Here is a 25,147-nt window from a genome sequence, read left to right as displayed (position 1 = left end):
AGAGGTCGCTAGTTCAAATTGAGTCATATAAGTCCAATGTAGCTACTGATGATTGCAAACCTTTGTGTTTGTTAAATCTACCTACTGGCAGATTGATAAGTGCTCTTGCTTCCTTTGTTTGCAATGAACATGTATCAGGACAAAAAGAACTGCTACAAAAACTTTATAAAAAAATCAACATAATAGCATTTATAAACCTGCAAAATACCTAAAACAATAAGTTGCTTGAAAGAAGAACACTTCTCTGTAATATATACTGGTTTCCCAAACATTAACAGTACATCCAAATCAAACAAATGATACAATATTGAGCATTCGAGCAGTAATAATTAAAATGAAATAGGAGACATATTTGTTGGAACATGTAATCTGAGGAACATGATTACTCCAGATGGGGAGCATAAGAGCTATCAAGTGAAGAATTTCTTTTCTCTTTATAGAATCAAAAGCAAATCCAGCGAGTCACAAGATGAAATTCTGTTCCCCTTTTCACTCTTCAATTTTCTCTCAACCTAAAAGAATTCAAAATTATGATGGGTGAAAATTAAGGTACCTTCAACATGGGGTTCTCCATGTGTAAACTCTCCAACAACCAAGTCCTTATCCAACACAATGAAGGTTTGCTCTGTAAAAAAACCAGCCATAGCTCAGGACATCAAAATTGAAAGATAAAGCAAAACTCCCCTGCCTGATGACAATGTTTGGAAATAAAGCCATTTTTCATATTGTTCATGCCAAGTGCAAGGAAGTTTTTCCCCAAAACAAATTGAAATAAGAAAAAACAAAAAACAAAACCCAATGCACAAACTGTCTTTCACGAATGTAAACAAAATGGGATAGAATACCATTAAGACCAACTCTGGAAAAACCATCCACACTCTACTCAGTACATCAAAATTCAGAAATAAATGGAAAGGATAAAAACATCGGATGAAGAAAACGTTTGAAAATACAGCCATTTTCCTTAGTGTTCAATTAAATAGACATTAACTTCCACAAATATCCGCAAAAGGGAAGAGAGAAAGGAGAAAAGAGTAACTGTCGGGGTCTTGTGACCATGAAAGCTGCATCTGGTATTCCTGATCGAGGGTAAGGGGCTCAGACCCTGTAGCTTCAAGAAGTGACGGGTCTTGCATCCACTGGTGATACTTCGGCACGTGAGCTTCCGTGTATGGCACCAATATCACTTTCTCTCCTTCTAAGCTCACTCTCTCCTTGCTTCTCTCCTGAGTGCGATTCAAGCCGCTCTCAAGCTCCATAGCCATGGCCATGGCCGAAAACAAGGGTCAGCTAAGCTTTTGGCGAGCATTCCCGAAAACCGTTTACTTTTGAAAAAATAAATAAATAAATTCAGTTTTTGCCTTTTGGCCATTATGGGAGTGAATAATAGAGGGATAATTCGAGCCAGTTCCGATGGATTAGATCGATTCCGTCTGCAAAATTTTAACGTCGGGTTCAGAAAGAAAAAACATATTTTTTCTAGAATAAGTTTAAAAAATTCGAACCAGGATCGATCATATTCAAATTTTACTCGAATATTCAAATAAAAAATATATCTTTACCTGAATAAAATATTTTAAATACATAAATTTAAAATGTGGCATTTGAAATTAAATTTAAATTAAATTCAAATCAAATTCACCAATTTGAACACTACCCAAGAGAAAAAAAAAAAAGAACCAAAATAAATCCTTTCATAATATTCAAAGGACCCAAAGATTAAAGTTTAGGATTGAAAAACCTTATGAAGTAACTTAAAAAGCCTTAAGTTATAAACTTATCCTCCAAAGTTTTCTCATATGATAATTCTTGATACTGAAAGGTATTTTAGAGTAGGTTTGATAATAGAAGTGAAGTGAAAATTCCAAACTTTGGTACCAATTGATACAGAATAGGGAAGAAGAAGGGGAAGAAGATAATATAAAAAAGAGAGAAAAGGAGTAAAGACAATATAGTGAGAAAAGAGAAACTCAGAGAAAATGCAAGATAATAGTAATGCTCAAATGTTTATACCAATTAAATGAGTTGAGGTATTATTTAAAAAAATAAATGTATGAATTTCCAAGAAATCTAAAATTAAATAAAAAGATAATAATAAATGAAAAGATAATAATAAATGCGGAAAGATAATAATAATTTAAATTAAAAAGAAATAAGCAAAGATATTATAAGGATATTATAAATTTGAAGATCGAAATATTTTACTCTCATATTAATTAGGCATATTTTATTTTATTGTTATCTTTTAACATTTATTATTATCTTTTTATTTAATTTAGAATTTTTAGAATTTTCACGCATTTATTTCTAGGATTAGATTGAGACCTATAAATAGCAACTCAACTTATTTGATTTGTACGCACATTTGATTGAATAAGAATTACTATTATTTTGCCTCTCCTCTAAATTTCTCTCCTGAGAGTTTTGTTTTATTTTTATTAATTTTTATGTTTTTTTTGTAATTTTTTCTTGAACCTTTTATGTAATTTTCTCATATAACGTTGTAAAAAAAAAGCACTAAGTCAACAATGATACATGAGTACCTTAAACTTTATAAAAGCGGCTAACCAATCCCTAAATTTGGGTAATTCAAGTGAATAGACTTATTTAAGATGGGCTTATTTGAATCAAATTTAAATTACCTAAATATAAAAAAGGCCAAATAATCGAGCCTAGCTATGACACCCTCGAGTTTTTAGAATGCTCGTATACCCAAATTATTGTTAACTATTATTTTATTTTTCTTTTTAGCCAATTTTAATTTTCATCTTAAAAATTTAAGATTTTTAATTTTATCTAATTTTAATTTAATTTTATTAATAATAAAAAAGAATTTAAAAATTTGAGTTAAGTTCATTTAGATTCGAGGTTGGTCCAAATTTCTTCAAGCTTATTTTGACAGCTTGAATAAGCTCAAAATAAGGAAAAAAATTATACTCCCAAGCTCGCTTAATATTTTTGAAGCTTATTCGTTTAGTTTAAATTACCAATTTTAACCTTCCTCAATCCATTAAAATAATTTGATGTTGACTATTAAGTTTTAAGGATGAAACTTAACAAATTAAAAAAATGTTAGCCTATTTTATAAAGTTAATTGGTGCCATATGCACAATTTTTGATTTATGGATATAGAAAGCTTTTGGAGAAAAAGTTTATAAATATTTTTACATTTTATCTTTTTTTAAAACAGTTAATATTAACGAACGTCAGTCAAACTTAATAGTTTAGGGAAAGGTGCCCTTATTAGAAAGAGTTCATGCATGCTCCATGTCAAAATAATCTAATATATAAAGTATATTGATGATTTGGCATGATGTAGCCAAATGAGAATAAATTATTTCTCAAATGTATTTAATTTTTTTAATATAATTCCTTACAATGTTTTTTACTCCCCTGTTTTTTAAAATTTTAAAGTCTATTTTTTTATCTAAATAATTATACATCTTTTTATTAATTTATATGGTTACCATCAATATTTTATTATCCAAATTAGAAAATTTTAATAGTGTAATCTCTTTTAAGGATTGAATAGATAATCGAAATAAACATAAAGGACTAACTTGAGAGAAATTAAATTTTAGATATCAAATTGATAATTGAGATAATCTTAAGGGCTAAAAGTTATAATATCCCATAAATAAATAAATGGCTAAGCAGAACTGTACCGTTTCCCAAAAAATGAAAAAAAAATTAAAAAAAGAAAAAGAAATTGAGCTTATTTCACTTTTTATAATGATTGAAAAGCTAGTTTAAATGTATAATGAAAAAATATGAAAAATATCTTTTAAAGCAAAAATTGTAATTTTAAATTTAATATTTTTTCTGAAAAATATCAAATTAGGCACAAAATATATATATATATATATATATATTATGTTCATTTTTGTTATTTTATATCTAGAATAACTTTTAAATCAAATCATTTAAATAAATTTCAATTTATTTAACTTACTTCTAAAAAAAAAAAGTATCCAAACATAAATTATATTATAGTTACATTCTTTTTTTCTACCTTCAGCTTACTAACCTTATTAATTCCTGATCTCAATTATAGATTTTTGAATCCATACATATACTAAGTAGAAATATATCCTCTTCTTCTTTAATAAATAATAGTAAGTTTCTTCTTTAATTTCCCTTTGCTCTAGATATGTGTTGAACGTTAATAGTTTTTGTTAAAAAAAAAAAATTGAGGCGCCCTTTAATTTGGTTGGAGAAGCTGAATATAATACTGATTGAATGTTGTGTTTAAGGTTGAAAATATCAAAAGTATACCAACAAATTTAGTGACCGGTTTCTATGCTCATCTCAAGAATGAGCACCATATACTCATCCTTGAGATGATATCTGAACCATCTAGATTTTAATTTGAATGGTCCAGATTTAATACATTATTATATATTATATTTTTTAAAATAAAAATTTATATGTTTTTAATCTGGTTAAGATTTAATTTAGCGAGTTCAATTTAATATTAAAATTTTTATAATTGATATATATTAATTATTCAAATACACTCTACATGATAATTAGATCCTTAAAAATTAAACCTAGACCAAATTACAAATAAAAAATTTATTAAAATTATTTTATAATTTTTATTTTAGTAAATATAATAATATAATAATATTTTAAATATGGATCATTTAAATTTTAAATTTAGATAATTCAGATTTTATTTTAAGAATGATCAGGGAACTCAATTCACAAACTCATTACCAGCCCACTGAGTGACACGCAATTATTGCGAAACTTGGAATGCCTCAAGATTGGAATAACAATATGATCCACAACTTGGATAATGTCTCCTTTTATGACACAACGCAAAATCAACACAATATTCTTGACTACATATAAAGAAGAGACCCAATCCTCCGCTGGTCAAAGAAAACAAAAGAGACAAAAAGAGGTCCAAATGATCTCTTAAAATATTTCATCTCTCAATTAAGTTACTAATCCACTTCATTTTTATAATAATTCAGAGAGCTGAAAAATAGGCGAGCTTGGCCCTTATAAGCCTGACTCTTAAGGGCTCAGGCCCTCCTTAAGTTCCGTTTCTTATTTTTCATCCCTCTTCTAAGGTTCAGCCCTTATTTCAAGGGCTCAAGGCTAAGCCCGTAAGCCCTATTTTAAAAAAATTAAAATAAAATTAAGCATTATAAATTAATTAAAATATTTTAAAATTTAAAAAATCAAAATCCTTATAATATTTTAGACATTAAACAACACACATTGAGAAGTCTAATAAGAAAATTTAAATTTGGTTAAAAAATAGTTCATTTTTTATAAATACACATAAATAATAATTATAAAAAATAAAAATATCAAAATTTTTATATTGTACATTGATATTTATTAAATTATATTAAATTAATTTTAGAATAAATTAAAATTAATAATAATGTAATGCATGTAGAATCAAGGCTTCAGGTAAACAAGTCATTCTTAGCTTCAAATGCATGTTCTATCAAAGAAAAAAATTAATAATAATATAACAAGGTTTAAAGGGTTGCTTAGGCTCGAGCTCTTTTTTACAGGACTTATCAAAGCTAGGCTCTCAGCCCGATTACTTTAAAAAGATTAATTTTTAAAGTCCAAACTCTTATTTAAATAAGATTTCTAAATCCGACATTTATTTTTGACTCTACTAATCTTATGTCCAAACAGGTTCCCTTTTGGTCTCACTCCATTTTGCTGCTTTCTACAATGTTATCTGATTGCTGTCCAAGTAAATTGACACCTTCATGCTCTGCTTCTGCACACTATTTCAAATTTAATTACTGTGTGAAGCATACTCGTACCACAAAAAAGAATGGTTGATATTTATTTCTTTTTGTTGTGTTATTCGTGCCATGAAAATTAAGCATCTTATATTTAATAAAAGCATTTTAAAAAAAATACTTAATTATTTGTTAATAATTCCTTTTGCAGGCTTTTTAGGGAAGAAGAAAAGTCGAATCTTAATGCTTCACATATTAACGTCCTATCGAATACTACCTTGTTATAAGTTTCTCTATCTGAAAGGACCAATATATGTGTGTCTATATATATAATTTATAAATTTATAATAAGCTATACGATTCATAGGGTATAAATAGTAAAACTTACATCAAGCTCTACACCAAACATGGGTATATACTACAATCTAGTTTGCCAAAAATCCCTCAACGTTTCAATTTCAAAACGTCAATTGTATTACAGTTTTCATAATTTTCCTGTTTTCATGAGCACATGCTTTCAAGGACATGTTTTTCTGCTCACTAGTTCAAAACCTTGTGCTTAAACTAGCTTCTACCCTTGTTGTATTGCAAGGAAACTTCTAAAAAGGTGCATGTAATAAAAAAAAATTAGTAAATATTCACTACAAAAAATTATTACAATAAAAAAGGAAATTAAAGACGGCCTAATTATCATCTCTAATAGAGATAAAAATAGAGAATAATTATATTTTTAAAATTGGGTTTAATTTAAAAAATATTTTAAAATATAGAGATAGATTTAGAGACAGATTACATACATATCTAAAAAAAAACAGTGTTGCAAAATCTGTCTTCACTTCTATCATTATCCATTAAAAAATTAATTTTTTTAAAAAAAATGTTAGAGTTAGTTTAGAGATGAATAAATTTTATCCCTAAACTAGTCATCTCCAAATCTATCTCTAATATTAATTTTATATTTTTTTAAATTTAGAGACTTAATTTGAGATAATTTTTTATTATAAATTTTTAGAGACAAAAATTTAACCATCTCTAATTCCTTCCCTATATTTCTTTAAAATTTCATAATTTTATTTTTATTAATTTAGAGATAGAATTAGAGATGATTAAATAAATATATTAGAGATAGAATGATTTTTGTTTCTCAATTCATTTGGAATTCAAAGTAGAGACAAATTTTGAAATGGGATCATATTTTTAATTTTTTTAATTTTTGAATTATCAAATGTCTTAATACATGTTTGAAATATATTAAGATGAAAATTAAATTTAAAAGACATAGAAAATGTTTCATCATTGTTTAGTGAGCTTCCCACTCAATGCAAACAACAAAAATTTAAGATTTGCATTCAAAAACATTTATCTTTAAAATTTATAATGTTTGAAAATATTTTGCACATCATTTAAATTTTTCTTTTTTTTTTCTCTTTCTCTAAGTTTAACCATTCTCATTTTCTAAATTCTTATTTAATATTCATTAATTTATTATATAATCATAATTGATTGAATTTTTTAATCTCTTCTGTGTTATTCATATTTTTCCTTCACTACTTTTATAATATTTAATAATTTTTTACCAAATAACAATATTATCTTATGATAAGTCACTAGCAATATTTTATAACAACATATTAAAAAGAAAATAAAATCCAAAACATCTATAAAATTGAATATTAAGAAGAATTAATAAAATATGTTTGAAATGACCATAAATAATATTTATACTACTAGAATTAATTATTTTAGTGAAAAATATCATTTTAATTCTAATTATATATATGTATGAATAATGTAGGAAGGACAAAATAAAAAAAATTTAAAGTACATAAAAAATAATTATTTTGTTGACATATAGTATAACATAAAATTATATAAATAAAATAATATTTAATTTATTATAAATAGAATACACTATATATATAACATATTTATAAGATTTAAAATTTAAAATTTGTTTCCTATTAAATAAATTTGATAAAAAATAATTTTTAAATATAAAAATTCATATAAATATATTTAATTTAAATATTTTGTATTTTAAAAATTATTAGTATTCATTAGAAAATTTAAAATTGTTTAAAATGAAAATTAAAAAAATGTATATGGTTAAAATTTTTTCATTAAAATAATTTTTAAAAATAATTTAAAAATTATAAGTAAAATTTATTTGTAAGAAAGTAATGAAAAATATTTAATCATTTTTGGGAGAAGATAAAAATTTTATCACTTATTTATTAATTTTTTAAAATAATATGAAAAAGATAAAAGTAAAATATATTTAATATAAATTAACATGATACATATTTTTAAATAAATTATATAATTAATTATAGTCATTTAAAAATAATGTTTCTATATTAATTTATTTCATTTTAAGTTTATTTTTCTAACAAAATAATTTATTTAAAATATAATATAAATAGTAATATAAATAATTTTATTATATTAATAATTAAAAATAAAATAATATATATATATCTTTTTAATAATACATTATTTTATATATGTACATATAGTTAAATGATTAAATGATATATATTTAATTTTAATTTAATTAATAAAATTATAATAAATATGTGATATGATATGCAGTGATGGCTGACATGACGTGATAACATAATGTGTGATGTGATATTGGTTTAAGTAAAGTCTCTTGGTGTATTGACCGAAAAAAAAATAAATTGCAATGCATTTTAATAGTATAATATATATTGGCACTGATTTGTTAAGTGCAAAGGTCAGTTTAGTGGTAATTGAGCCAAGATTTCATCGCACTGGTCTGAGGTTCGAATTTCACCATAAAGAAGGAGGTCTTCTCTTCTTTTGGATTATTTTTCATCCTTGTGAAATTACCATATTGCCCCTACCATCAGATATTTTTCCCTTCTTCTTTTTCCTCTTCACTGACCCAACACTTTACTCGTGAGAAATCCCAAATGCTCTGCCCTGCGATCTCAGTTCGCCACCCTCTTCCTTCTGCTGTCATCGCCAGAGACGTAAGTATGCTAGAAATCCTCGCCTCCTTCTCTGTTCGTGCGTTTGATGTTGCTGTTACTGTCATCAGTTTTCTCCATCTTTCGCCCTTTCCTTCTCAGTTTGCAGTAGCTGTTGCTGTCACTATTGCGCCATGCTCACAACTCATTCCTTTTCCATCATCTCTGTCTTCTTCTCCTTCCTTTCTCCGCTGTCTTCAATGTTGCCGGTGTGGTTGTGAACAAGTGTCGTCAACCACTGCTAGGGGGTAATTGTGAACAAGTGTGATTGTGATTTTTCCCTCTCCCCTACTTCATGTTGTTCTTCGAGCTCTGTCCGTGTGGTGATTGTGGACGCATGAGGATCTTTTTCCTCTTCCTTTTTATGCAGCCAGCATCTCTCTTTCCTTCTTCTCGTTTCTACTGTCACTGATTTAAGGCAAGAGTTTCCAAGACTTCTCTTCATTGACTCTGTATGTGCAATGGGTTTTAAGTGGCAAGAATTTCAATTCTTTCTACGTTACCTGCTATGCGTGGGATTAGAAATAGGGATTTGGGAAAGCTGGAATTTAAAGCCTAAGAGGATATTCTCATTAGATAATCTTGTTATATTTGTTTTGAGTCATTGTCAATGAAGATGACCGTGGAAGAGGTGTTTCTTCTAAGCTTAAAAGAAAAACAAAGAAGAAAGAGGTTTCATTGAAGGAATGGAATTTGGGTTGCTTGATTTAATACAAATATTGATATTGATGTTGGGAAATTTTTGGAAATGGATTTGACGAGGGAGAAGCTTGAGATTAGTTTAAGGATAAGTGCTTTGTAGGTGTTCAATAAAATGCCTAAGGAGAATTTGGCATATGAGGGTAGGGTGTGTGTGATGATTATATTGTTGTTGATAAGATAATTGTTAGAATACAATCTTCTTTAATAGAAGTTGGGAAGTTTGATTGGTTTTAATATGGATACAGAACAACCTTGAAAAAAAGAATTGAAGAGGAAAAAAACTTGGTTTTATGATGTAAACATTATGCGTAAAAGGTGTTGATACGTATGTCATTAACATTGATTAAACAATTATGGAAGGCATTCATGCTTTCCAATGGAAGTTAAAGTAGAAATTAGAGGTTTTTGGGAAAGATGTTTGAGTTGGTAATCTAAGAATCAAATTACTACTTATATATTCATTTTTGGTATAACCTTGAGATGCTTATTGTAATGTTGAGAAAGATAAAAGTAAATGTTTTTTTTTAATTGTTTCTCTAAATTGTTTAGATTAAAGATTTTGGATGGTATAGTACGTTTGAGGAAGTGATAATGATATTATTTAAATATTAAAAATTTTAAGACCAAGCATGATCATTAAAAGATTGATTTGGAAGTAAGTTTTATGTTTGATAACTTTATAAATAAGTGAATACCACTTTATTATCTTATATCTTCTAAAACCTGTGTACTTCTTTCCTGTGTACTTTTCATCTACAGTTCTTTCCCTCTAATGCCCCTGCTTGCCTTGGGTCATCAGCAGTAGTTTACCGTAAATGCCCTTTGTATGTGGGACCCATCATTTCTGTGTTTACTGTTGTTATTTCTGTAAAATGCCGTCTTCTTTCTCTCATTCCAGGTCATTCTGTCTCTCTTATTCATAATCATGGCCCTCTCACCCTTCTGCACTCAGTGTCACTGTACTCGAAGACTCACCCTCGTCATTGTCGCGACCTCTCTCTGTCTGCAATCCTTCTCCAATCGACCTTCTCTTTGTGTGTGACTCCCTCACGGCCTCGCCACATCTTCTTTGTTTTCCCTTCCTCGGCCGTCGCCGCATTCTGTCTGCCCCATTCTCCCTCACTCTATACTCGAGCTCAAAGTTCGTTCGGTGATGCACTATATAAAAGCTGCAGAGAGAGATTTAGAAGATCACGAAGGTGGTAGCGTTAGAGAGGGGTTTAGTGGATCAGAGGCCTGACCTCGAGCTGAGGCTGAGTGTGGCTCCCTCACGGCCTCACGGCATCTTCTTTGTTTTCGCTAAACCGGCCGTCACCGTGTTTGGTCTGCTACATTCTCCATCACTCCCTACTCGAGCTCAAAGATTGTTCGGTGATGTACTACATAAAAGCAGTGGAGAGAGATTTAGAAGAAGATCACGAATGTAGGAGCTTTAGAGACCGGTTTAGTAGATCAGAGGCCTGACCTCAAGCTGAGGCTAAGTGTGGCACCTTTCATTGATTTTTGGTGAATTTAATCAATTGCTGTTGTCTTTTTCTCAATGTTCTGGTACATTCAGCGTTCCCTGATTGTTGTGAACTAATATATATGCTGTTCATGTCTTTTTTTTCGTTGTGCTTGTCAACCAACTTTCAATGACTTAGGTTGCATCTATTGGCTTGTGATCTATTGTGATAGGGGAGCCAACTATTTGCAAATAGTGAGATAATTTTTTCATTGTTAGTTTCAGGTTGGAGACTTGCCTTGTCTATCTGTGACATTTTTTTTTTTTTTGGTTTATGTGGATTTGCATAGTCATGTATTATTGGAATAGGTCTTTATTTTATTTCTATATAGAAAGTTGGACTATTGTTTTTATTTTCAGTCGTGCGTTTTAGAGAAGAACGGTATGTTGAGGTTTCTGCTCGTATTCGTTGACGGGTATTCATGGATTAGTAGCTGGGTTGCCTTTGATGTATAGTTAGTATTCTGAAGGGAAAAGAAACAGAGGGAACAAGATGGAAAAATAGGAATGTAGAGAGCAGAACTAATATTGTGTAAGAAGAACTAACTTTCAAGATGATGATTATATGATTGTATTTAAGAGTTGATATTTTTTCCTGAGGTTTGTTCCCCTCTTTTTCTGGCATAGTTAGTTCAGTGTTGGTTGGCAAAAATTAAAAATAGTTTGTTCTGTTACTGATGTTACGGATTCATTTACATTATAGTGTCCATCGAGTGAATAATGCTATGAATATGATTAGTGTTCCTGAACATATTAATGTTCGGGAGATGCTTTCTAATTATTATTTGTTTTCTTTTTAAACATGGATAAGAACAAATGCGGGGAAATTGTTCCAGTATATGTTCTGTGAAGTTGCGACCACTCTCACTGTTTCGTGATCCAGTGAGTGTTTGAAGGTTTATGTGATGAAGAAAAATAGTGAAATACTGTGTTATTGAAATGGCACATTGTGTTGTTGTTTTGTGTATTCATGTAGGCTGTTCGGAAGTTATATGGAACGTTGATTGAATTTGTACAGCAGTTTACACAGCAATTAGTGGATTTTGATTGTGGTGAAGGAAACCAAGAAGATGGTGGGAGGAAGGTGGCAGGGGAAGGACATGGGAGAAGACGTTACTCAAGACACCGAGTCAAAGAAGAGGTTGATAACAAGAAGAAAGAGAAGAGAAAGAGGTATTGTGGGTTTGAATCAGAAGATGTAGAGAGGAGAGGAAAAATGTTAGTGCAGCATTCACATAATGTAAGGGGAGAAAAGAAAACAGGAAATGCACGGAAAAATAAAAATGCACGTGGAAATTTAAAAGATGTGACACCAGTGAGAGCCGTGTGCAGAAGTGGTCAAAAGAGGAGTGAGTACAAGTCAGCCAAATCTGTGTTTGCTGAGGGGTCTAAACAATTTGTACAGAAGGCAGCAGTGCGATCGGTGGTGTTGGCTTTGCCAGCAAGGATGATAGGGCGATCTGTGAGGTGTGGTCATAGGAGAGGTCAGCTTAGTGGTGTGGTGGCATATCCAGCAGGCATTGTCCATCGATGGAAGAGAACACCAGCAGAGATACATAATGCAACTAGGTAATTTGATGAATTTCATCCTGCATATCTAACCATTGTATCTTTTTTTATGTCCTTTTCTTATTGATGTGTAGTAAAAAGAGTGATATACCACGTCTCAAATGTCAATCGAAAGGGCCAGCTCATTTGCACACAGATTTGGAGGTAGCAATGAAATTATCATTGGACAAGTTCACAGGAGACAAGGAAGGGAGGAAGAGACAGCGTGTACATTTGATGCAGCCATCAAGGAAGGAGGTTTTTGAGTATTGCACAACTAGGAAAATGGGGAAGCGTAAAGATGAGTAAGTTTGTTAATTGAAAAGGTATAGTTAAGAAGTAACCAAATATATCTTCTTTTGACTGGGTTGTAGGACTATTGTTGAGGTTGATGGTTATTACTTGACAAGGAGTGAAGCCCAAAGTCTTGGACCGAGAAGATGTGTAAATGGCACAGTATGTGCATGTATTATGCTTATTTGCTTCACCTTCAAATAACAAATCAATCATGCAATTAATCCTGTGTGCTTTTTTGTAGGTGATAACTTTAGTGGGGCGACTGTTAATGGAAGAGCAAAAGGTAAAACACAATTATATCAAAAGACATATTGTGGACCCTAATTTCTTGGTAAGAAATGATCTAAATGTTACTCTTTCTTGATTGCACGTGTGGGGTGTCGAGAAAATAATTTGATTGTAGAATGTGTGTTTCATCCCAGTTTTGTTTATCTCATTGTTTGTTTTTCATAATTCTTGTAGTTGGAGTCCAATTTGGAGAACCTATTACCTAGACATGTGGGATACAATATCGCAGAGTGTGAATTGATTTTTGCGCCTTTAAATGTAAATAATCATTGGTCATGCTATGTGTTGGAGCCCAAGAGAGGTAAAATGTTTGTGTTGGACTCATTGAATGTCTTAAATTCCCCTTGTGCGAGTGGTGAGATTACACAAGGAAATAAATCAAAAGATGAATGTCGCGGAGGGCGAACAAATCAGGAACCCACAATTATTCAAGTCATGGTATGGCTTTGAACTTTTGCATTGAATAGTAGATAAATGTTGGTTATATTTTCTGACATTGGTTATTTGATTTTGGTAGAGGGATAAATTTATTTTGTTGTTGAAGAAATTGAAAGGGGAGGCAAGCAGTCAATTGATTGATTTGGAAGTCGAAGTTGTAAAGATGGTTAGCCAGCCTGATATGTGAGTTTAAATATGCTAATTGGTTAATTAACCTTGTAAAACGTTTTATATATTAATGTTAGGAAATTTTGTGTAGATTTTCTTGTGGGTTATATGTTGTCTATTGTTTAAGACACTGGGACAATGAAGTTAAAGAGGAATGGGCCGGATTAACAGTGCCTGCTTTCACAATTGTAAGATATTTGAAAAATTTTAAAGCCTTTGTGGTGTCGTAGAAAAAGAGTAGTTAATTTTCATTGACAGTGGTTACTATTTTTTATGCCCCCCTCCCAAAACAGGAGCAACTCTCTGACATGCGTGTGGATATTGTTAATTGGCTTAGTACGCACCCACTTAATATGGTCTCTGAGAGTCTTATGGCTTCTATTGTTGATGGCACAAGAGTTAGTAACCCCAAATGTATAACAAGTGAAGAAGATGATCTGTAGTTATTGCGTGCTCAACCCGCCCTTTTTTGGACAGCTATAACGTATATCGAATGGGAACTATACGGTCATGACGCAAATGAATTGTGTAGTCGCTGGCCACTACACAGTTAATGATTAGCTTTATATTTCGGTCATTGATGTACTGTTGTATTCGTGTTGAAATTGTATGGCTCTATTGCAGTCATTAAATTCTTTTAATATGTTACAAAGTAGGCTTGTGTGATCATTGAAGTTAATTTTTAAATTTTCACATTTTTTTACTTTAGTAATGTGGTTGTACTGTTTTTTTTTTTTTTTTTAATTTTGGAGTTGTATTTTGACTCCTTGGTAGCTTGATAATCATAATTCACAATAATTATCGCTAACTATTGTGCATTAACAAATGACTAACCGCTATCATAATTCACGTGAGGTTGCATCTGACGTTGCAACGTGATATTTATAAATGTGTTTAGAGTATTTATAGAGTTTATTTGTACTCACGATGTCCTTCGCCATTTTCGGATCATCTGGTTGCTCTCATATTAAATTGAATTTTTTTTTTATACTTGGAGTTAAATTCTTCAAAATGTCTCGCCATTTTTCATTGACTATGCAAATTGGATTTTGCAGTGTCAATTTAACTCTAAGGAATTCAACCATCTTGCTCTTATTCATTTCAGGTTGTAATAGGTTTGTAAAACATGTAATTGTAGTTTTAATAACATGGTAAGTGAAGGTTGAGGGTTAAAGGGAATTTTTTGAAAGTCTATGTTTTTGGTTTTAAAACATTTTGTGTGTTTAGTGGGATTTAATAGTATGTGTAATTTTATTTGAGAGTGTCCTATAATTTATGCTACAGGGTAGTGCTTGGGCGATAGTTGCCAGGACTAGAGAGTGTTTCTTCTTGGTAATTTATAAAATCAATTTAAATTTTTTTATTTGGGGTGAGAAATTTAATTAACTTGAGTCAATAAAATCAATTGGAATCAACACACGTCTTGATATTAAAACAGCACGCTTTCAAAATTAATTATAAATTAGTTTTTGACTAAATTTATAAATTTGGTCTTCCTGAGGTTTACTGATATCGTTAATAGACAGGTTATTATTATCAGTTCTCTTGATCGTGGAAACTACTACTCAAATGCACGGATATCGTTTAAAATCTTGTGTTGTTTATGTTCATCGTTTTCTGTTCAAGGGCCCTTATTAGCTGAGTTTATTTCAGTGTTTATTCTTAAAACCCCTTATTATGTGGGTCCCTTTTTTTTTTCCTTTGTGTTTGCTATGGTTAAGAAAAAATGTCATCTTCTCTCTTGCCTTCTAGTTCATTCCAGCCCTCGTAATAGTTCCTTGTCCTCTTCCTCTCTCATCCTTTGTGCCATTGCCAGCGCAGAATATCCATTATTTCCATGGCGTTGTATCGGCTATTTGTCTTCACTTCTTATCTAGTTGTTCTTCTCTTCGACTTCGTCTCCATTGCCTCCTCGCCGCATTTTCGTTGTCTTCCCTTCATCTGTCGTAACCTCATTCTCTTTGTATCCTTTTCATCTGCCTTTAACATCTCTAAACTCCATAGCTTCTTGCTACGGGTGCATTGTTTCTCTATCTCTGCTCGACGTTAAGAGAGATGGCGCATTATATATATGAGAGCTTGAGAGAGACATTTGGCAGATCACATGTCTGACCTTAGACAGAGTTTGTCTCACCGGCTGAGTTCTGTGGGCGAGTTCAACAGCGAATTTTGTGCGCTATTTTTTGGTGAGTCACGTGGGAAATTTAGATGTAGAGGTTTATTGAATTTATCATATGAAAGCCTTTATATTTGTGTGTTCTTTCCCTGTTTTTTTACTGTTATTCTTTATTGTTTAATATTTTAATCACTCTTTCTTTTTTGATGGAAACTTTTTTTTGGTGCAAATTGTTATGAGTCATATATCAAAGGGGAGTCTAACAATGTAATCGATGCAGTCCTCCATTATATTTCCTGACGCGCAATTATTTTTTTTAATTATTGGGGCATAAATTATTTCATTGTGAGTTCTTTTGTTATTGTTTTATGCAACCTTAATTGATTTTATTGTGGTTGGGAGGGTTTTTTTTATATTCTTTATACGTATGTTAGAGAGGATTTACTTGCATAGAGTTTTTGGTTTCTTGGCCATCAATTTATTTACTAATTCATGGTTTCTTTATTTATGAAATTAATTTTATGCCAGTGACATATTTATCGGCAATACAATTGGGTCAATTTCACTTGTTGACATTAAGTTATGCTTGCCAATAGAATTATATGCAGTCAAATCAATTGTGATACATGATAGTAACATTTTACTTTTATCATGTTTTCCATGTCCTCTAGGCCAAAAAAAAAAAAATAAAAATAAAAAATTACTGATGATAATTATGAGTTACTTTATCAATGAATCTAATTAGTGGTGTCCACAAAAATCATCACATTCGCAAAGTACAAACCCAACCATGAGTTCCACTGATTTCGTTTCTTACCTTTTTACTTCAAATTCATCTTTCTCTTTGGGGTTTCATTCATTTTTCATGATTTATTGTTTGAACTGTTCTTTCATACTTTAAGGTGGATTATGAATAATGTTGAGAATTTTTTTTTTTTTCATGGGGCCTCACCCAGACCAGCAGATCTTGAAGGAGTGCCTTTAATTCCACATCTAGGTAACTGCCAATCCTTTCAGGAAGGTTTGTCATCTTTATTTCCCTATAGTCATTAATCTAATCGTGGCATTTTAGCTGAGATGTGTCTTCAATTTCATGGACCTTTGTTCAATTCTTTTGGTTCGGGCCAAACATAGATTACAACTATCGTTGTATCGGAATTGGTTTCTTTAAATTTAATATATGGTCTTTTGATTTTGCTAAGCGTTTATCTACGGGTTTGGAAGTTCTTTTTTGTTTTTGTTTTTGTTTTGTGTGTCCTTTTTTGATGCTTCCTTCTCTTTTTTTAAGAGCATATATCTCTTGGTGTGGAGAATAAGACATAGGATGTTCCTTTATATGGAAACATATTTTGGTTTTTCCTTTTTTTTTTTCGTCGAGCATGTTAGGAATGTTGGACAATCCATATATTGAGCATGAAGGTATGAGACAGGATACATCGCTTAATCATACTCCTCTGTTCCGGTTAAGGTTGGTACTATTATTTTTGCTTTGTGTAGTTTTATTTTTAATGTAACAGGTTGGTTAATATTGTTTCAAGTATTCGGTAAAAATTTATGATTGTTAAAGTTTTTTTGTTTAGGAAAAGAAAAGTTAGTCATGGACGAGAACAGTTGGATGATTATCATAAGTTGTCAGGTGCATAATCTTTAATAGTTTTCTTGTATATTGGTGTTGTTATTAATTACATACAGTGACATGTCTTCTTCTTATAGCTCATCCTACTAAAAGACAGAATAAATTACTGATGTTGGGATCTGTTTTAGCTTTGTCTGCGCATCCAAATAACACTAAATTTGGGTCCAGTGTCACTCGAGACTCCTGCATCGTGCATGCTGAATCAAGGTTGTGTTTCTTTAATTTCTTGTTGTATGTGTGTGTTTCTTTTTTTTTTTTTTAAATTTACCTAATTTTGTTGACTATGCCATTGATTGATCCCTTGTTCCTGTGTAGGAATGTTGTTGTGGATAAAGCTCAATCCTATGAAGGTTATAATTTTACTTAATTTTTTCATTAGTAGAGGATTTATTATTTGTTTTAGTATTTATTTTTACTTCAATACTTACTCATGGTGCGAGTCTTTAAGATTGCGAGTCGTCAATGATCGGACTCATATATCTGAGCATTGCATGCAAGATAATAATATCAACTTTTGATGTGGGAATAGGATGGTTGTGCTCTTTTTTATGATGTTTTCCTTGCGATACCTTTGTTTTTACATACTTATGCTAATGTTGTGTTAGTTAAATTAATGTGTAGGGTATAATGATGAAGGAGATCCAGTGTTTGCTTGTGGTCACTGTAGAGCCTTGGTGTGGTACAATGAAAGAATTAAGCATGGACCATTTATTGAACCATTCCGATTTTCACTCTGTTGTGTGGAAGGAAAAATAAAGTTGCCACCACAACTATCGCCACCAGTGTACTTGAAGCATTTGTTTTTTGATTTTGGTGCAAGTGATTCTTAAAATTTTATGAAGAACATTAGATCTTATAACAATATGTTCTCTTTTACTTTCATGGGAGGCTAGGTAAAAATTCACGATGGATGTGGTCCTTATTCATTCATAATAGGTGGTCAAAATTATCATCATATCGGGAGTCTTTTACCTGAAAGTAGGACCACTCTTGTTTACTCCTAGCTTTATGTGTTTGACACTGATAATGAGATCGATAATTGAATATTTGTGGTGAGGTTGTGACTTTTTTTAGAAAGATTTCATTGAAAAATTCTTTCCTTGGTTTCCTTTTGTGAATTTTTGTTATTTGTTTACTTTTGTAGGGGGCGGAACAAAGAAAGCCATCTAGATCCCGATATTATGACGAAATTAATGCATTTGTTCGACAATGTTAATATTTTGGTACAATTATACAAATCGGCCTCAACAATTCTTATAAACAATTATGAAGATGATATTAAAATACAGTTACTTAGTGAATGCTTAAGTCGTTGGAGGAATTACGATTTGCCTGTGACTTCTGATGTTGCTACTCTTGTTGTCGGAGATTTCAACCATTCTTACCACCCTAGGGACATTATTGTCAACAAATAGTTGGGTGAGTTAAGGAGAATCTATGACCTTTATTAATCGTATTTGCCTCTTCAATACCCTATTTTGTTTCCATTTGGTACTAGAGGATATGAATCTAATATCAAACACAAGCATCAATTTGAGTCTGTGCAGTTGACAAAAGGTTTCTGTTCAAGAATTTTTTTCGTACCGCTTCATAAGTAGATATAATGAATGTTCTACTCTACTCCATTCTGGGAAATTATTCCAGTAATTTGTTGTTGATGGTTATACAATGATTGAGGCTGATTGACTTTGATTTATTCGATCAAACCAAGCTAAATTACGTGTTGATAAGTATAAGTCATTGACAGATGCTATTTTGAAGGGTGAGGATTGTGCCGTTTCCATTGGTAAGCACATAGTCTTGTCATCCTCATTTATTGGTGGCCCTAGATATTTACTTGAAAATTACCAAGATGCTATGGCTATTGTACGAGCTAGAGGTCATTCAGATTTATTTCTAACTTTTATATGTAACCCTGCTTGGCTTGAATTGAAGTGAGTTTGTGAATATTCTCTATGCACAGTGTCTTACAGACCTGATTACATCACAAGAATCTTTCATTTGAAATTGCAAACTTTACTTGATGTGATAAAGGATGAGCAAGTTTTTGGGGTTGTTGAGGTTGGTTTGTTTTTTGTTCAACTCCAAGTTTCATTTTGAATTGATTGATTTTTGCATTCTCATACTTTAGTTCTGGATTTTTGTTTTGGTATTAGTATTAATAAATTTCTTTTCCTATTTGTTGCCAGTTGTGTTCACCATTGAGTTTCAGAAAAGAGGCTTGCCTCATGCTCATATCATACTCCAGCTTGCCAAAAAAGACAAGTTATAAAAGGCAGTTGATAGAGTGATTTCTGTCGAGATTCCTAATCCTTCAAAGGACCTGGTTTTACATGATCTTGTGAAAAACCATATGCTGCATGGACCTTGTGGCCTTTCTAATGATAAGGCTCCTTGTATGAGAGATGGCAAGTGTTGTAAATATTACCCAAGGAAGTTTCATTCTGCCACGATTGTTGATAAGGAAGGGTATCCTACATACAGAAGAAGAGATGGTGGTTTTAACAATTTTGAAGAAAGGAGTCCTTTTTGATAATTAGTTTGTCATTCCATATAATCCTTACCTTTGCTCAAATTCCAATGTCATTTAAATTTGGAAAAGATGAATCAGACTAACTCAGTTAAGTACCTTTTCAAGTATGTCGGTAAAGGCAATGACAGAGTAATTTCTTCTTTTTACCAAGGGAATAGAAGTAATAGTAAAGAAGATTTCCATGATGAGATTAAGCAATACTGTGATTGTCGTTATATCTCGTCTTGTAAGGAAGCTTGGTGTATATTTGGTTTCAATGTCCAGTACAAGTATCCTTCTATTGAGAGGTTGAGATTCTACTTACCTGATGAGCAACCAGTTTTCTATTCTGACTTCTCCAAGCTCAGCTCTATTTTGGAAAGCCCAACTATTGGCCAATCATTGTTCCTTTTTTGGATAAAGTATAATGCTGATAATATAGATGGACATGATTTGACATATGTTGAATTTCCTTCTAAATTTGTTTACAATAAAAAAGATCATTTCTGGAAGCCACGTGAGAGAGGAATTAAGATTGGTCGACTGACTCATGTTCATCCTAGTACAGGTGAATTGTATTTTATGCGAGTTATGCTTAACAAGATCAAAGGAACTTCTTCTTATGAAGATCTTTGAACAGTTAACAATGTTGTTCATCCTACTTATAGGTTAGTATGTTTTGCAATGGGATTATTAGACGATGATCATGAATTTATTGCTGCTATCCAGGAGGTTTCCCATTGGGTTTTTGCAGTGGGTTTGTGTAGATTTTTTGCTCAAATGCTTTTGTCTCAAACTTTGTCTGGGATCGAACAAAATTTTTCATGTGTAATGACATGCTCTACATCCCGAAGGCGAATGAAAACTTGTCTGGTATGTATTCCTTTTACTTTATTGGCAACTTCTTTACTATTCTAAAATGCATTTTGATTTTTGTTTATTCTTTAACATGGAATTTTGTTTCTTTTTTTCCTGAAGGCATTAAATTCTCACCTTTAGAGAAAGAAAATGATGCATTGAAAGTTATCAACAATTTCCTGAGGAACAATGGCAAATCATTACATGATTACCCTGAGTTTTCAGTCCTTCTGATAGTGAACCCTCTTACTTATTCAACTCTTTGATATTGGAGGAAATTGAATGTTGATAGGGATTCTCTTTTTGTACAGGCCACTGAATTAATTTCCAAGTTGACGGCAGGATAGCATTATATTTTCCGTCGTCTTATAGAAAGTATGTCCAACACAAATTCAAATTTTTTTTTGTTTATGATTTTGGAGGTACTAGGAAAACATATTTGTGGAATTGTTTGAGCACTTTTTTGAAATCTTAAGTGAAATAGTTTTGAGTGTTGCTTCTAGTGGCATTGCATCGACATTACTTCCAAATGGCTGAATAGCTCATTCTAGATTTTCTATTCCCATTGATATTAATGAAGATTCTACTTGTAGCATTAAATAGAATTCACCTTTGGCTATGTTGATTCGTAAGGCCAAACTTAAAATTTGGGATAAAGCACCTATGATTCATCAATTTTGTATCAAAGCTGTAGATAGATCTTTTAGAGATTTAATGAGGATTGATTCTGACAGGAATCAATTTTTTCCATTTGGAGGGAAGTGTGTCATTATGGGTGGTAACTTCAGGTAAATCTTACCAGTTATCACTAGAGGGGATAGGGCTGATATGGTAAATGCAACCAGTAATCATTCATATTTATGGCAATATTGCAAGGTGTTTACTCTTACTAAAAATCTAAGGTTGCAGGCTGTTAGACACCAAGATCAAGAAGATTTAGAAGAATTTTCCAAATGGTTACTTGATGTAGGTGAAGGTAAAATCAACCAGCCCCGTGATGGTTATGTTGATGTTAAGATGCCAGATGAGTTTTTGATTACAAAATTATATTGATCCGATCAAGGCGATGGTTGATGATATTTTTCATGACATTAAGGAAGGTGGAGAGATTCTCCTGTTTTTTTTACATCTAGAGCTATTTCTCTCCTACAATTGATGTTGTCAATAGAATAAATCACTATATTTGTTCTATTTTCCCTAGGGAACAAGTGGACTTTTTTAGCTCTGATTTCAATGCATTGTCATCCTATGAGAATGATTCATTTGATGATATTTATACACCTGAATTGCTCAACATCATCAAATGTTCTGGGTTGCCTCCTCATAGGTTGTCATTAAAGATAGGAATGCCTGTTTTGCTTATTCGAAATGTTAATCAGTCAATAGGGTTGTGTAATGGAACTCGATTGACAATTCAGAGGATTGGTAGCAAGGTGATTGAGGCACTCATTTTAAATGGATCTTGTGTTAATCAGAAAGCATTGATTCATAGAATGGACATGACTTCTTCTGACTCGAGGTTGCTTTTAAGTTGAATAAAAAGGACAATTTCCCTTGCTCATTCTTTTGCAATGACTATAACTAAGATCTAGGGACAGTCTTTCAACCATGTGGGTTTTTTTTTTTTACCCAAATCAGTGTTTACTCATGGTCAGTTGTATTGCTTTATTGAGGGTGAAATTTAGGCATGGGTTGAGGATATTGATACATAATGACGACATACATCATCCAACATATCTCAAATGTTGTCTTCCAGGAAGTTTTTGACAATATCCCTGTGATGTAGTTGACATGCACCATCGTGAGCGAGGATTACATTGTGGTGCGAGAGGTATGATTAAGTTAATCAATCCATATTGTTTATTTTTCACTTGCAATGTTTTATATTGATTGTGGTGTTATAGGATTAATTTCTTGTGTCATAATCACTAAATGTCACTATGTGAGCCAATTTTTAATGTGAATTCTAATGTTGTAGGTTTAATTCTCATAAATTATATAAATAATGCCTATTTTTATCAGGTATGCGAAAATTTCCTTATTTTTTTATGTAGATGATATGCTTTCGTCTTAAAATATCATTTTTTAACTGCCTCATTTTTCAATAGTATTAATATTAACCAATAGCATTTTTTTTTTTGTAATGCCTGTCTTTTTAGCTCATCTTGTAGGCTGCATTGCTTCGATTCCTCTTCATGTCCCCCGTTCCTTGCCTGATTTAATATCCCCGTTCAGATTTTACATAGAATTCTGTCGGATTTCAAATTTGTTATTGCCTTAAATTTTAAATAACCATTCTTTACACTTTATTTCTTTCTTTCTGATTTTTTCCCTCATTTGTATGTTACAAAAGGCCTTCTATTCAGTTGGAAACTTTCTATAATTGCATAGTGTTCATATCTATTGATCCTCATGGGGAGCCTGGAAAACCATTCCCCAGTATTTGTAATATTGTTGGCTTATAACATTTTAATTTTTTTTTTACCAATTTTGTATAGTGCTTTTCCATGTTAGATTCAATATTGTGCTAATCGGACGCCAAGGATGATAGAAGGAATGGCAGGCTGTACCGTCATTTTTTTTCCCATTACTGTTGCTTTAGGTTTCTATCAAATTAATGACGTTCAATTTCTCGTGTTATTTTTTCTCAGTGAAGGAGATATCTGTAACTTGTGTCAGTTATTACTATTGGATTATTTATTCTAAATTTTTTTCCCACTATCATTAGTGGCTATTTTGTGGTCAATGTATTAACACCATAGTGTGCGTGTATTGGCTCTTTATGCAGTTAAAATCTACCACCTCATATTACCTCTCAATCTAAAAGTTTTATATATGTGTTGGGTATCAGAATAATAATTTACAGTGCTCTCTTCATTGTACATTATGACTCACTGGAAAAAAATAATTAATGTAGATATATATGAGAATATGTGATAAAATAAATTTCATTAATTATGCTTTGTCCCAATTAGCCACAACCATTTATTCTATCTTTTATAAATTTTAATATCATTGGAATAATAAATGCATAAAATTTACAAAAGATTTTTTTTTTAGTGAGACATTGTTAGGGTGTAAAATAGATTTAATAACCTATATTTATATGTGATTTTTTTTTTAGAAATGTATTAGCTTTTGAGGCATATAGAGCGGTAGGTTGTAGCAAATTCATTTTTTATTATGTGAAATTTTACGTTAACTTAGTTGTATATTAATGAATTATACATCAATTCTTCGCAATTTGGGAAACGACAACGTTGCTTGGATACATTCTTTATGAAATTAGAAATTGAAGCAATGCAATGTATTTAATTCGTTGATAATTTGAATTACCCCTTTTATTTTTTTATGTAATGGCTATTATAAAACCGACGAATGCTTTTATCGCATGCCAACTGAATGAATTGATAATACTTTATTCAGTTGACAAAATAATGTCTTCTAATTTTTAGTGTTTCCCAATGTCCTTTGTAGTGTTTTATAAAGTTTAGTCTTGTATTTTTTGTGTTTCCCAGTTGAATGAACATAATTATATAGAGCTTTGTACTGATTTATACAATTAAAATTATTTTCAAAAAAATTATCTAAACATTTTCAATGCTATTAAAATAAATGTTTTGACAATGGTATACGAATTTATTACCTTGTCATATAATCAAATGTGAGTAAAATTTATCACTTGATTTTTTTAAATATATTACGCCCAATTTTAATCCAAACAGGTAATTAGTGAATATTTTCAAGAAATATATTAGGTAATTTAAAACCTGGTGGAAACATCGTTTGGATTGTTTCTTGGCAAAAGTGCAGACTACTTTATATTCTTGTACTTGCAAAATTATGTAAGTAGTTTAACGGATGCTTTCAATCTCTTCACAAACAAAATTGAACATTTTCAGTTCGCTATTCAACTCCACAGTAAAAGGCATTAAAAAAAAGTTTTCCTTCTCCTTTTTTTAATTATTCAACAATCAAAATTATTAATTTTTTTATTTCTGCCTTTTAAATCATTTATAATATTTCATTTTGTGTTAATTGCGGTGTGAATATTTTATTTAGGACGCACATATATTTAATCCAAAAAACCAAAATGTGGGTTTTTTTTCAGACTAGCAATTTGTCGGGCCTGCAAGATACCTCTTTTTGTGTCAACTTTTACTCCTGCCCTCTGCGATTATTCTAAATTCGCTAGGTCAATTGTTTATCCTAGTGAAAGATAAACTTAATCGGTGGATGATTTTTAGTAGGTACACCTTCGATCCATCTATTTTTTATTTTTTATGGATTAATCTTTCTGCTGACATCTTCTCACTCCATTTTTTGTCTTCCTCTATTTTGGTATATCTATGGAAAATACAGATATG

General features: G+C 31.1%; 2 protein-coding genes and 1 long non-coding RNA gene across 29 annotated transcripts; 2 read left to right on the top strand and 1 right to left on the bottom strand.

The window, feature by feature from the left end:
• Positions 1-512: 512 nt before the first annotated feature.
• On the bottom strand, positions 513-1,340 carry LOC129295772 (uncharacterized). Its single transcript, XM_054934330.1, has 2 exons — positions 1,040-1,340; positions 513-625 (listed from the first exon to the last, which is right to left on the bottom strand). Exons 1-2 carry the CDS (start codon positions 1,269-1,271, stop codon positions 513-515), a joined length of 345 nt encoding a protein of 114 aa, XP_054790305.1. The 5' UTR covers positions 1,272-1,340.
• Positions 1,341-8,621: 7,281 nt separating this feature from the next.
• On the top strand, positions 8,622-14,313 carry LOC129295773 (uncharacterized). Of its 8 annotated transcripts, none has more exons than XM_054934334.1 (10): positions 8,642-8,716; positions 11,731-11,801; positions 11,896-12,488; positions 12,563-12,772; positions 12,842-12,923; positions 13,006-13,095; positions 13,227-13,490; positions 13,570-13,673; positions 13,750-13,846; positions 13,952-14,313. In XM_054934334.1, exons 2-10 carry the CDS (start codon positions 11,736-11,738, stop codon positions 14,099-14,101), a joined length of 1,656 nt encoding a protein of 551 aa, XP_054790309.1. In that variant the 5' UTR covers positions 8,642-8,716; positions 11,731-11,735; the 3' UTR covers positions 14,102-14,313. The 8 variants fall into 8 exon arrangements, with proteins under 8 accessions (XP_054790310.1, XP_054790309.1, XP_054790312.1 ...); XM_054934336.1 differs by lacking the exon at positions 8,642-8,716 and adding an exon at positions 10,162-10,963 and having other exon boundaries at positions 13,006-13,047; XM_054934333.1 differs by lacking the exon at positions 8,642-8,716 and adding an exon at positions 10,174-10,921.
• Positions 14,314-15,397: 1,084 nt separating this feature from the next.
• Positions 15,398-23,499, top strand: LOC129295777 (uncharacterized). Of its 20 annotated transcripts, none has more exons than XR_008589632.1 (11): positions 15,399-15,844; positions 16,731-17,410; positions 17,539-17,617; positions 17,726-17,760; positions 18,032-18,829; positions 19,158-19,196; positions 19,374-19,471; positions 19,600-20,795; positions 20,901-21,756; positions 22,537-22,611; positions 23,295-23,499. It is a non-coding gene; the product is annotated as an uncharacterized LOC129295777 (long non-coding RNA). The 20 variants fall into 20 exon arrangements; XR_008589638.1 differs by having other exon boundaries at positions 18,032-19,471; positions 20,901-21,155; positions 21,515-21,568; positions 21,690-21,756; XR_008589637.1 differs by having other exon boundaries at positions 18,032-19,471; positions 20,901-21,155; positions 21,515-21,611; positions 21,690-21,756.
• The last annotated feature ends 1,648 nt before the right edge of the window (positions 23,500-25,147 follow it).

This window comes from Prosopis cineraria, unplaced genomic scaffold, assembly GCF_029017545.1.
Source record: "Prosopis cineraria cultivar Desert tree isolate PC_DT_omini unplaced genomic scaffold, ASM2901754v1 PC185, whole genome shotgun sequence".
In the NCBI taxonomy this organism is placed as follows: Eukaryota; Viridiplantae; Streptophyta; class Magnoliopsida; order Fabales; family Fabaceae; genus Prosopis; species Prosopis cineraria.
The sequence above is the reverse complement of the archived record's forward strand: the minus strand, read 5'-3'. Positions and strand labels throughout refer to the sequence as shown.